Source organism: Tachysurus fulvidraco, chromosome 16 (assembly GCF_022655615.1).
Source record: "Tachysurus fulvidraco isolate hzauxx_2018 chromosome 16, HZAU_PFXX_2.0, whole genome shotgun sequence".
In the NCBI taxonomy this organism is placed as follows: domain Eukaryota; kingdom Metazoa; phylum Chordata; class Actinopteri; order Siluriformes; family Bagridae; genus Tachysurus; species Tachysurus fulvidraco.
The window spans coordinates 8,550,724-8,564,358 of record NC_062533.1 but is presented as its reverse complement, the minus strand read 5'-3'; the positions used below and the strand labels follow the sequence as shown (position 1 = coordinate 8,564,358).

The following is a 13,635-nucleotide window of genomic DNA, read 5'->3' as shown; positions in this document are numbered from 1 at the left end:
TTTATGCCTATCCCCTCTATTCTCTTTTAGGATATCATAAAGATATTTACCTCTATGAGAGTTAAGCATGAGGGAGAGCCTGAAGGTGATCAACCACCTCCAAAAGTTATTGTTCATGCTTACACTATACCAGAGCCCCAAGCAGGGACCTTCCAGGAATATGAAACTTGTACTTCCAAACCTAAGAAATCCTTTCCAAAGTCAATAACACAATCTCAGCAACAAAAGAGTACTGGACATTCTCAGAAGACAGCTAAAACTGGAATTAAATTCCAGTTGCTTTCTCATGCTGATCCTCAGTATCAGCCACATGATCAGCCTAGTGTCCTGCTTAGAGCTGAAGACATAGGGATAAAGAACCAAGCTTTTCTGCCAAATCCCTCTGGAAATGTGATGCAGACAGAGCTTCAAACCGAATATCAGAAATTAAATGTACGTTCGAGTCATCCCAGGACCACAAACTTATCAGAATGGCCTCAGCAGCTATCAGAGTCCTCCGGCAGCACTGTCATTCAGTCAGTTACTCAATCTGGATCTAAATCTAAAACTCAAGATATGAGTTTTAATCCACAACAGCACCATGGGCTGTTGGCCAAAGCTCATAGCCTTCCCCAGCACCTGAAAACATCATGCGTACATGTCAAGACACCCACAGTGGCACAAATTCAGCTGCAGACACAGGGAGACACACACGGACACACCCAGCTTGAAATATCACCCCACACTCCACAACAAGCTCAGGCTTGGCCCAAAGTTCTTAGCCCTAGCATACATCAGAGACAACAAGACCAAAGTAATGCCCCAAATCCTCGCCCAGTCCCTGAGCAGAGAGAAGTGTTTGCTCGAGCTCATGCTATGGCTAGGAGCAGGATGAACAAAGCCAAACAGCTTCTACAGCAACACATAGAGGAGGTCACAACCATATTCAGCAACAGAGTCATATCTAAAGAGCAGGCCAGGAGGAAGCAGGTGACTCTAAATATTTTATGCAAACACAATCCTCTTTCTTTTCTGTAAGTGATCGGTAAGTTGCTTCTAAAGAAAAAAACAAACAGGGCAGAAATAAGCAGCTCTGTGCAAATTATAGTGCAGTGCTCAATAAATGCCATCGAATATAATCCAGCAATTGAAGGCATAAACTATAAATCTCATTTGCATAGCAATATAGTATTTTTTTGAAGATGTTTAAAAATCTATAATTATCAGAGATCTAGGAATACTATAAACATTACATACTGTATCCTTTGCTACAAGGTTGAGCGAGTAAACAGAAAATGTGGAAATCCCACCAATGTGTACAGTTTTGCCTGTGGGTTTGTTATAAACGTTCATTTATACTACATATGCAAATTTGTAAACATGTGCAGACATTTACCTGGTTACTTACAGTGGGCTGCTGACTTTGCACTACCAGAAATACCTGATACAGTGCACCTCAGACTCACATGACATTTATTGATATTATGGTGGTGTGCACATTGGCTCTGCTCTAAGCCACTGCGAGCTACAGTATACTTGCCCATATACCCCTTTTTTGCGTGAATACATTTACCTGGTAGAGTTATACATGTTAATGTTTTGTGAATAATTTTTACTTCTAGGGTGCACTACGGAGGCTTCATCCAGCAGTGTTAAATGAATTTCTGGAAGCTGTGGAAGGTGTAGGAGCATTCTGTTCTGAAGCTCAGCTCCAAGAGCTGGAAAGACTCTCTCTATCTGTCAGGGCCCAGTGGGAGGTAGGCAAAATACTAGGCCTTAATTAAATATCTGCATGTTGCACCTGACTGACTAACTCTTTCTTTCAGTGCCATGATAAATGTATGTTTTGATAAAGTGTGGCTCTCACATTTCTGGCAGCATTGCTTGCATTCATCAGTACAGTGAAGCAGCAACTTGTTCTTCAAGTTTCTCAGACTATTGCTTTAATTGTATAATGTATTTATACCAACTGTATATGAAATGGATATTTCTTACATTGATAAATCCCACAAGTGAAGCATTCCTTCAGCTCGCTAGATGGATCTTTTAAGTATTCTTAGATATATGGTCATTCATCTTTCTTTAGAATCTCTTACAGAGATCTTCTGTAAAATACTGACATTTTCAATTTAGCTAAAAAAATAAATTAAACAAAACAGAAATAGAAAAGAATGTGAAAGTGTTGTAATAAACTCCTTCTTACCAGTTCAAAAGGGTGACCTAGTATGCTTCATTAACTGAATGACTTTAAAGTGGCCAGTGGAGTGTTGTGATTGGTTTTCAGTTTTGTATTTTTGTGATCAGCTGCTTTTGTGATCAATATTAATTCACACATAACTATGGCACGTGGTGGCTTAATGGTTATGGTTTTAGGTTTATGTTTTCAGGTTGTGGGTTTAAATCCTGGCCTCTTCTCAGCAGACACTGTTGGGTCTATGACCTACAGTAGATGGTTAGTTGGTATGTCTCAAAATAGGTACATAAAACAGTAGCACTGAGACTTGGATAAACGTAGAATAACTAAGAATACACTGATCCCAGATATTAATCCTAGTCTGTACGTCTCCCAGTGAGAATGGGAGAGACCTGCTTTAGCTAGAGATTGTTGTTATATATATATAATATAAATATAATATACTATACAATATTGTATAATATACAAATATAATATACTAACATATTATAGTGTATATATATATATATATATATATATATATATATATATATATATATATATATATATATATATATATACTATAATATGTTAGTATATTATATTTGTATAGCACCCTTGAGCTACATTGTTAAAAGTCTAAAAGTCTCTACTATATGTCCTACCACCCAGGATGTCCGTTCAGCGATAGAGTCCTTTCTGCCTGAGTTGTGGCAAGAGGTTGAACGAAGGCAGTCAATTAATCTGGCTCTTTTGAGGCATGACATAGACACTAACACAGAAATCCCAGCCTGTGATCCAGACCAAGTTTGCAGTAAACAGGTACCTCTAACACCACACTACCTAATCTGCATGACCCTGTATGTATGCATGGCTACAAAGATTTATTTCCACCACCTCTACTTGCTTCTTGATTTAGTAGGAGTCTTCAGAATGCTGACTGTACATGCATACCAGAAAATGCATTTATTATATGTGCATGTAACACATCATTAGTGATACTCTAAGTAATACCATTGCCATCATCATGTTTGGGTTAATTAAATGATGCACAAAAGATAAAACTTAAGACTCCTGAATTAAAGAGGTTTATAAGGAAAAAATAAGTACAAAATTTTATATAGATTATGAAAAAATTAAAAAGGAAAAAAACATTATTTCAACAACACTTATTCTGTATTAGGTTTCACAAACTTTTCCACAAAAAAAAAACTTTATGAATTCAAACGAAAAAACGTATTTATATGATACTACTAAAAGCTAATCAATTTGGTAGATTTCCCAGAGATTCTTGATGTGTTCATTCATGCAGTCATAAAAAATTAGTCGGTGCTGTATGATTCATGGCTTTTGGGCATGTCTGGGCAACCTGAAGGGTGTAACGTTAAGCGATCACATTTTTGTAGTGGTAAACATTTGAGTTTTTGTTTTTCTGTCTAATCAGTTTTATTTATACACTTTCCTACTGCCTGTTTCAGCTTGATTTTTTTAAATGGCCTCTCTGATAAGACCCTGTATTACAGCACTTAGCATCCCAGCCTTGAAAACGAAATATATGGTCATGACATAGTAGTGCATGGGAATGAGATTCTGCTTTGTAGCTATTATTTATTAAGGAGTCCAAGGGATGAGATAATTAAGTCATGGCCACAACTTAGTAATACATGTTCACATGAAAACTAAGTGATGCCAAATATATTAATAAGGTGTGATAGCTTGTCTTGTGACCCCCAGCAGGTGTGCATGTCTATACACGGTTTTATGGAAATCACCAAGCTGGGGAAAAGCTGCAGCTCATCTGTTATCTCATTTCTGTATCTTGGATAGAAATTGAGCTTATATGGTCCTACAACAGTATTTGCTGTACCTGTACCACCAGGCATGTTCCTCAGTAATGGAGCCTCAAGAGCATCTGGAGGGACTTTCTGAGCTCAGTTATATTCTGAGCTCTCCAGCAAGCTCCTCTGTGACCACCACGCAGTTTACAGAGAGTGATGGCAAAATGGGCACTGTCTGCTACCAAGTCAATCCAAGCTGGAACATAAAACTGTGCCAACAACGGTGAGGATTGAAACTGTGTTTTACTTCTATGATTAGTTGTGCTGAAGTTTTTTAAAAGAGAGAAAATGAAATAGAACACTTGAATGCTGTAAATCAGCACAGCTGATAGTGAATTTGTTCTAATAAATTCTGGTTATGATCTTACACTTTCTCTTTGTTGTGGTCTGATGCTCTGCGTGTGTGTGTGTGTGTGTGCGCGTGTGTGTGTGTTCTCATCAGCAGAGAGGGAGCACTGAGGACAGAGCCTGAGCTGCCTGCTGACCAAACAGTAAGCCAAGCTTATTCACAGGTATGTGCACATAAGCATTTGAGTGTAAACGTGTGTGTGTGTGTGTGTGTGTGTGTGTGTGTGTGTGTGTGTGTGTGTGTGTGTGCGTGTGTGTGTGTGTGTGTAAAGTGTGGGGGTGGATTATGTATTAATCTAAGCATTTAATAATCCATATGTTCTGATGCAGATCAAAACCTTTAAAAGATCTGTTCTTTATGTACTGTATACAAAGCAGTGAAACTTTATGCATATGCTACTCTTATGTTACTATTGATTACTATATTATATAGCTTATAATATTCATATTCATATCTATGAATATGTGGTGACATATAGACTGTGGATGAGTAGGTTTTACTGTCCTTATGCAACACCAATTTATTTGTTGCTCCTTTCAGATTAATTTGCACCCCAGGTTTAAGGGTAATGGCTGTGAGAATTTACTTTACTGTAATTGAATAAAAATATTGAGAAGCACGCTCAGATGCTCCAGGAGGCAATGATCGTTTAATAAAGCTTCATCTCTCTCCACTCTTACAGGATACTGTACATACTAACAGTGTGGAGACCAAACAGACAGCAGAAAGGACAGTCATCTATGCTGAGGAAAAACAGGAAGTGGAGGACTCCCTACAGGAAGCTTACAGCAGGTTACCCATTTTGGCATCATGTCCACATACGCCACACATGTCTTTTAAAATAACTAGTGTTTTAATTTTAATACTAATATGTAAATTTTAATAGGAACACCTGTACATTCATGTAGTTAATCATTCAATCATTCAATACAGCTACAGATCAAGAGACTCAGTTAATATTCATATCACACTTCAGAAAGATGAATGGCATTTCCACTTACCAAACTGTCACTTGTTCATTGTTTTTTAGAGACTGTTTAGAGACCCTATGTAAACTTTAGAGACTGCTGTGTAGAAATTCCAGGACATCAGCGGTTTCTCAAACCAGCCCATCTGGCACCAACAACCATGCCGCAGTCATTACTGAGCAATTTGTAGTGGTTACTGAATAATATACTCTCATTATCACATCTGTATTAAAATTTCAAACGTTAAGGATTTCAATAATTAAGAATCAGTTTCCTCTGGAGATATTATGATGTCTAAGGTTTAAATGTTATAGTAATAGACCTCTTCTATGTGTGAAGTTCTTAGTACAACACATGTGTCTTTGGCTTTGTTGCAGTGTTTTTTTGTTTTGTTTTTATCTTAGTTACACCGCTGCCCTCTCAGCATTCAAACAGCAGCTGCAGATGAACAGTGAGCAGCTGAACACAGATTTCCTTACAGGCTGCAGCCTCTCAACTGCCACCCTGAAGAAATGTCTTCAAGATCTCCAGGTGAGTTTTAGTATCTCCTGATCATTCCTCACCAAGTTGTATGTTTTCACTCTTTTTATTTATACCTACAAAACTCTATGTGGTTTAATGAGACAGAGTCATTCAGTGTGCGATATATCTATATATATATTTTTATTTTATTTGAATTATTATTCTACCCTAGTCTCTGTTTTTAGCATCTTTAGGCTATAGATGCGTATTACAAACAAGACATAAGTCATATTTTACTGTGCTATAAATATTGTAGCTTACATTAACTGTAGAAAAAAAGTCTTTGAAATTGTTATTCAGTGCCGTGTTTTTTTAGGTAATGAGGCAGAAGACAGAGGCTTTATGGTTTGAATTTACGCTCCAGAGCTCCTCACACATGAAGGATGACTACGGAATGGAAACAGACAGAATAGAACTGATTGAGCAGTGGAGAGGACAGCAAATTTGCCTTCATGCCAGGTTATAAACACTCTCTCTCTCTCTCTCTCTCTCTCTCTCTCTCTCTCTCTCTCTCTCTCTCTCTCTCTCTCTCTCTCTCTCTCTCTCTCTCTCTCTCTCTCTCTCTCTCTCTCTCTCTCTCTCTCTCTCTCTCTCTCTCTCTCTCTCTCACACACACACACACACACACACACACACACACACACACACACACACACACACACACACACACAATTTCAGTTTTTACTGCTTAAACTGTTCTTTACTGTGTAGGATGAGGTCACTCAAGAGTGCGTTGGAGATATTGGAGCCAACTGATATTTGTATCAAACAGCTCTCTGATCAGCTAGACCAGAACAGTAGAAAAACTTTGGACATCACAGGCTTTGCTCTCAATGATCCCACTGCAATATATGAAGAGACAAAGGTAATTTGTGTTTTTTTTATTTATTTATTTATTTAATTAGTTTAAAGAGAAAATTTATTTGTATCAAATGCCCTTTTACCTAACAGATAAGCAGACACCAGTAGTTAAATTTAGTAGGTTTTACTAATATTTTTACAGGAAGCAAACCACATAATTTGCCACAAACTTTCACAAATTCTTAAATGGAACTTTTTTATTTTTTTAGTGTAACTCTATATCACAGTATCATTTCCAAATGTACAAATGAACCTTTCATTAGGTTTTACAAACAGACATCAAATCCCTAGCACTACAGTATTTGCACTATATTACCAACACTATCTATTATTATGTCCAGTATTCTCTGATATACTGATCTTTTACTGATTTGATCTCCTAAGCTGGTGGGGGAACACATTGAAAGAGAAATGATGCTTCTTTCTGAGATGGAGAGAAAAGTGACTGTCTCTGTGGGCTCAACTGAGACAGAGCTTCAAGCCCATATGCTACTACAGCAGATCATACAGAGCTGTACCGAGCGCCTGCAGCTGCTGAACAATCGTCTGACTGGAACAATGTCCGTGATCAATGCCCTGGAACACTTCCTAGGTTGTTTGCACAAGCTGAACGACGAGGTTTCCACAGTTGACCATACATCTCGTTTAACAGCAGCACCAGCAGCAGACCCCAGACTGGCATCAATCAGAGAGAAGCTTCAGCAGGCTACAGAAGAAGCTGCACAGATTGATTGTTTGCTCAAGGATGCTGGGATGAGTGTAACTCTGGACAAGAAATTAGGCAGTTGTCAGGATTTGGTGGCCAGCTGTGCAACAAAGATCATTGCTCTGGAAATGAGAGGAGTGCAGGGCAGTAAAGAAGAGGAGAAGAGAGAGCGGATGCTGAGGAAGAAAAGGAAAGCCCTGCAGGTCACACTCAATGAGGTGCAGCGATCAATGGAAAAACAAGGCCTGAAGGAGGCCACTCTTCCTGCCCTGCAGCACAGGTTAGAGAGAAGAATGACGGAAATTTAGGCATGTTATAGCTTTTTTCACCATTGCAGAGGCGGACAGAGTAGCCAAAAGTCATTCAAGCAAAGCAGAGGTAATGCTAGATATTAAATGACTAGAGATTTTAACAAAACAATGAGACTTCAGTTCAGTATTCAGAAAGAAACTCTTTAGTCTTCACTCTTTAAATTCATCTGTCTCACTGATTCAGTTAACTTTTCTTCCAGACTAGTTTTAACAGCCATATAGGTAAATAAAGTGAGGGAAAGTGATGTGTTCACATATCTGGAAATATCTGGGATCAAATAGATTACTTCTGTTATAAAAATATAATGTATTCAATAAAGCAGCTCATGTAAATGTGATGTGTTGCTTCACATCTCCACTTGCATATATTTTTTCATTATACCTTCTTATTGTATTTGTCTTGTTGAATATGCTCTTTGCCTGACTTTTGAATATTATTCTTCTAGATTGCGATGTTTGACAGACATAGACTGTAAACTAGCTGCTGTGCGCTCAGACATCCAGAGTCTCCGGGACACATCTGCTCAGACGAGCACTTCAGAGGAAGGCCTCAGAGAGCTGGAGGTCCAGTGGGAGGAGATCCACAAAACACTCAGTGAAAGGTCAGAGGACATGAGAGGAAAAATTCAAATGGTCAATATGATATAAGTAAAGATATAAAGCAGATATAAAGCTGTTTGTATCTATGTTGTAAATAATGCATGTTTATGTGCTTGGTTTTTAAGTCAAGAGGAATGTCTTTCCCTGGCCGAGCTACTGAAGAAGTTTCAGAGCTGCCATGCCCATCTTAACAACACTCTGCGGATTAGCGAGCAGACAATAAGTGAGCAGGCCTCCTACATGGGCAGAGAAAATCTTCAGCGTATCATAACCAGGGTACGATCTGTAGCTTTGCAAATGTTCTGTAAATTCCTGTGTAAGGACGGTAGATGGCAGCATTAGCATTGGCATCCACACCAAGCCTTAAAATCCTATTAATAATGTATTAAGGCAATCAATGAGCAGCCTCTGAAAACCTGATAGAGACAGTGTGATTTCTGGAAATATATTGGGTTTTGGCTAATATACAGATTTTCTACAATTAAAAAAGCATAAAAATATTTTCATTTAGGCTGAAAAAAACCCAACAACAAATGCTGCATTGAATGCATTTGGTTTGTTGTAAGACAAACTTTGATAAACTAAAACTTTGGTAAACAATTATTTAGTTACTAACTATATATACTAGCTATATAGGTTTAATAATTGACATGAGCCTAACTGATACTGTAATTAGATACCATGTGTCAGACTGTCTGCAATTTTTCCTCATTGTTTTATTTTTGGGAATTAAATTCTATTGAGAAATGTGGACATAAGCTTCCATTTTCAGGCCAGAAAAGTGTCATTTTATGTAGTACTGTATATGTAATAGAAAATGCCAAAAGTTCACCAAATGGATGCTATGTCAGGCTCACATATGTATAAGCTCAGTCACCTGTAGAGTGACTTAAGCAAAACTTTGTAAAGACTGGAACAGTGCAATATTTGAATCATCTAATGGTATACAATTGGGGACAGGGATTAGTAGGCCGATATCGCAGTACATCTGAAAACTGTCACACGCTGGGAAGAACTAGGAAGTGCAAGATGCTTAAAAGTGATACTTATTTGTTTTCTGATGTTTTTCTTTCCTCCTGAGTCTTTGCGCATGTGTCTGCAGGTAAACACAATTAAATCAGACCTAAGTGCTCTTGGAGATAGTGTGGAAGAGTTCAGAGCTGTGTGCAGGCAGCTACATTCTCGGATAAGAAACATCCCAGACTGTGCAGATGCTCCATTTGAGAGTGAGGCAGATGCACTCATGGACCGTTGGCTGGATGTATGTCTCTTATTTCCACATCAAAACGAATAGTATTAATTACATTGTTAAGAATGTTACTGCTTTTTGGAATGACTCCATAGGAAAGCATTATAAGCATTGTTTGAGATTGTGTTTATCTTACTATGTACTCCTTAGGTGAGTGAGAGGACAGACTGCCATTTTGACAATCTGCAGATTGGGCTATCGCTGTGGGACAAGCTTCTCTTGTTGACTAGGGAGGTGGAAAGCTGGACCAACATCAAAATAAGGGAATTTGCTCAGCCACACCCATTTCAGACAGAACAGGATGTCCTTGCAATGCAGGTAACATTTTTCAGACATTAGTGATGAATAAATAGAAAAAAATACAGTATGCCAGTACAAATTTGTTTATTTATTTAAAATGTACTCATGTTGTATTCTTAATGTTTGTAAATTAAACAGACTTCATTATGAAAACTGCTAGAATAGGAAGAAATTATCACAAAAATGTTTTATTCTTTTTGCTCGTCAGTGGCTGGCCAGTGATCTTTTTTTATGTGGCCTGTTAATATCTGTGCCTTTATCGATGTTCCAACAGGAAGAGCTGAAGATACAGGAAGAAAATGTGGATCATTTCCATCACAGGTCTGCTGAGATCAAGGAGATTCTGCATAGCAGTGAACCCCTCCTGGAGTTACAGGTAATTCTGCCTGAGATTAAACACATATGCACATTAAATTCTTATTTTCTACTCTGCATACTGTAGATAATTGCAAATTGTCTATAACAACCTTGTATGTTGGGGTATTTTTTTAGGTTATTGAGAGTCAAATGAGAAAGAGAATGGAGGAAGTGAAGGAGCTCTTCACTGAAACGAGTGATGTCTACAGAGAGCTGGTGGCTGCCAAGGCTCAGGTTACAGCCAGGATGACTGAGTGCATGTCTTCTGTACAGATGATAAAAGATGCCCTGAGCACACTTGCTGTATCTAAGGGCCCACAGCTCATCCAGGATATCCAGGTGAATATATAGGCAGAAAAAGCAACAGGCACTGTAATTATTGAGGGAATGAAAAGAAAAATACAGCAAAGTGTTACAATGTGTTCACTCTCAATGTGTTCATTTAGTGAATGCATATGCTGCAGTTTGGGATTGTATCCCTGTGTTTCAATAGCAGCTGGTGTTAGCTCCCTGACTGTTTTCTCCTGCAGGTCTTGTCAGAGAAACTACAACTAGAAACTGAGCAGGAAGACACTCTGATGCAGCAGGTCGCCATGTTGGCCAACGTGGCCAATCCAGAGAGCTTGCTGTCTCTTGCTGAGGATGGGGCTCAGCTTCATGAATGCATCTCTGAAGTCAGAAATATGATCCTGCTGAAGAAAAAAGAAGCAGAAAGCCCCAGTAAGCCACAACAGGTCAAATATGCTCAAGTCACAAAATCAGATGATATTCATTTCAAAGTCACATTTCAGAAGATACAAGATACTCCACCAGAGAAAAATGATTTCAGCAACACTCAGGAAGAGCAGGATCAATCTTCATCTGACATCTCAAAAGAAATAAAAGCAAAAGATATACATGAGGATTCATTAGAACTTGAAGACTTCCTTAAAGATTTGCAGAACTTCAGACATCTGTTAGAAAGAACAAAAGACAGCCTTAAAATATTACAGCAGTCAGTTGACACTCAGGAAACAGATACCCAGAACATCACTGCTAAAGGGATGGAGAGACTTCAGGGACTGCAGGTAAAAAAAATGTCTGAATGATGTATATGTGTCTATATGAATGAATGATGAATTTTGAAAAATTATCCTTCAATTAAACCATTCAATTATTTCTCTTATAGACAGATTAAAAGCCTTATAAAAATATGTTCCAGTTCTGGACTGAAAAAACAACAACATATACATATAGACCTTACTTGCCAAAGGAATGACATTAAAATGGCTAATTTAACACAAAAAGATGAAATTGCGTTGAAAAGGTTGAGCACATGGAAAGCCAAGAATTAGGCCCATATCTAAATTATATCTTAGCCCTTTTTTTTATTTTGACTTACCATTTGCCAGACCCTTATATTACTGCTCAGATTGATTTGCAACTGGCTGTACAAAAAAAGCTAAAGGTACTGGCAGAAATGTATTTCATCTCCCAGTTCAGGATATTATCACTATCATAGTCATGTCAAAATTGAATTTCAGAGATGGTCTCTATCAACTGGCTCACATTCATATTTTTGTTCATAGTCTGTTCAAATGTAATGACCGATGTGTGATCAGGTGGTGTTGGACCTGAGGCCGGAAGGAAACAGCAGGTTAGAGAAGCTGAAGGTCAGAGGTCAGGCTCTTCTCCAGAGACATAGTGAGAGAGGAAGAAGAGACATACAGGATGTCCTATGCATGCTTAGAGATGCAGAAAGCCAGTGGGATTCTCTGTTGCAGTCTGCAGCTGAGCAGCACAGGTATAGAAATACATAAGCACAAGTGTTGATCACATGTCCATATAGTATATTGTATATGGTATTTTTTTTTAAATATATGAAATATAAGACTGGTTTTCATTTGTATGAGTAGATTCATTTTGGCAGTTCAAATCCATAAATAAGATAAGATCAATGTTATGAATGCTAAACCTCTTAATGCTTATTAAAATATATATATTTCATAGTTAGTTTTTTAATTTGCATTATGCCAGTAAAGGTTTTCAGTCATTCAGGGTGAATGTTTAGACAAGGTGAACGGTCTTCTTATTGCTGCAGGAATCTTTTTCTTTTTTGTTCTGTGTTGTAGACTTATACAGGATGTTATGGAACGCTCCTCCGACGAACAGCAACAGCAACTACATTTGAAGACCAGGTTGCAACGACTGCAAGAGCAAATTGCAGCCCTACCTGCACATTTTCCCTGGCCAGGCATGACTGAGAAGAAGTTATTTGTTGAGAAGGCTCATTATCTTCTGGAGAAAGCCAAAGCCCTGGACTCTGAAGTTACAGCATTGAAATTTCACCAGGTCCAGTTAACACAAGACCCAAGTTGGACTGATCAGTCCTGGGATAGCCTGGAGAACAGTATCTCCAGCCTAGTCAAACAAATCAGTGTAAGCAGCCCTTATGTATTCTACATCAACAGTGTATTATGTGTTATAGAGCAATGGAAAATATTAAAACCAACGAAACCTACAAAGAATTACATTATGGCTGTGTTTTATATTTTATTGTGTTTGTGTATATGTTCATGTACAGGATGTATGTGGTGGTCTGGATGAGAGCATTCAAACAGAAAGGCACTGGAGCCTTGTTCTAAATCAGTGCAATGCAACTCTGGACACTTTGCAGAAGGAAATGCTCATGTCCTCACATAAAAAAGACCAGAAGTCTAAAATGAACACATTAGAAGTGAGAATGCACTTGAATACTAAGTTGCTAGAAACAGAATCCACTATAAGACTCAGTTATTTGTGTAGACATAATTATATGAACACAAGCTCTTACACAGACATGCAAACAAATACAGATTAACAGGTGTGCATTGTAACTCATATATACTATGTTATAGGTCTTGCTTCAAGCTCTGTGTCATGAAGTCAAAAATCAACATGAAGTCAAAATACTGACCACTTCTCTACTGAAGAGCTGTACTCCGGAAGGACAGAAAGCCTTGTCTCAGGATGTTCAGACTTTGCTCAAGAAGCATACAATGCTTGAGAAGTCTATTAATGAGCAGCTCCACCATTTACAAAGACAAAAGGCTGCAGAAATGAGGTTTGAGGTGAGTATTAATGTTCATGTTATGTTCTATCGAATTAGGGAGCAGCTGTAGAGAGTAATTCTTTAGCACGACAGATAATCTTACTACCTGTTATATGATGTAACTGCAATGGTGTCATATCAATGGGGCGTGTACTAAAACAGCAAAAACAGCCCTGTCACCATGTCTTGTGCTCTTTTACTTTAGTGTGATTTGAATAAACATATTTTATTTGAAATAAAGCCAACAGAGGTATTTAGTAAAACATACAGCAAAATTTCAGTCCAGAATTAATCAAATAATGAAATTTGCACCACCGGTTGAGATGGTTGGAATCGTTGTATACGGCAAGGT

At 38.1% G+C, this 13,635-nt stretch overlaps 1 protein-coding gene across 10 annotated transcripts in view; it reads left to right on the top strand.

Moving 5' to 3' along the window:
* LOC113644663 overlaps positions 1-13,635 on the top strand; it is a 115,470-nt gene that overhangs the window by 16,459 nt on the left and 85,376 nt on the right. For 7 of the 10 annotated variants that reach the window (XM_047801492.1, XM_047801491.1, XM_047801493.1 and 4 more), the window contains 21 exons: positions 31-969; positions 1,602-1,736; positions 2,825-2,974; positions 4,032-4,213; positions 4,433-4,502; positions 5,022-5,131; positions 5,712-5,838; positions 6,146-6,288; positions 6,541-6,694; positions 7,075-7,676; positions 8,154-8,309; positions 8,433-8,583; positions 9,410-9,568; positions 9,707-9,874; positions 10,131-10,232; positions 10,349-10,552; positions 10,744-11,280; positions 11,815-11,996; positions 12,325-12,631; positions 12,777-12,929; positions 13,090-13,302. In XM_047801492.1, the coding sequence (XP_047657448.1) occupies positions 31-969; positions 1,602-1,736; positions 2,825-2,974; positions 4,032-4,213; positions 4,433-4,502; positions 5,022-5,131; positions 5,712-5,838; positions 6,146-6,288; positions 6,541-6,694; positions 7,075-7,676; positions 8,154-8,309; positions 8,433-8,583; positions 9,410-9,568; positions 9,707-9,874; positions 10,131-10,232; positions 10,349-10,552; positions 10,744-11,280; positions 11,815-11,996; positions 12,325-12,631; positions 12,777-12,929; positions 13,090-13,302 (4,944 nt within the window). The remainder of the gene's footprint in view (positions 1-30; positions 970-1,601; positions 1,737-2,824; positions 2,975-4,031; positions 4,214-4,432; positions 4,503-5,021; positions 5,132-5,711; positions 5,839-6,145; positions 6,289-6,540; positions 6,695-7,074; positions 7,677-8,153; positions 8,310-8,432; positions 8,584-9,409; positions 9,569-9,706; positions 9,875-10,130; positions 10,233-10,348; positions 10,553-10,743; positions 11,281-11,814; positions 11,997-12,324; positions 12,632-12,776; positions 12,930-13,089; positions 13,303-13,635) is intronic. The other 3 variants (XM_047801490.1, XM_047801495.1, XM_047801494.1) reach the window with 3 other exon arrangements.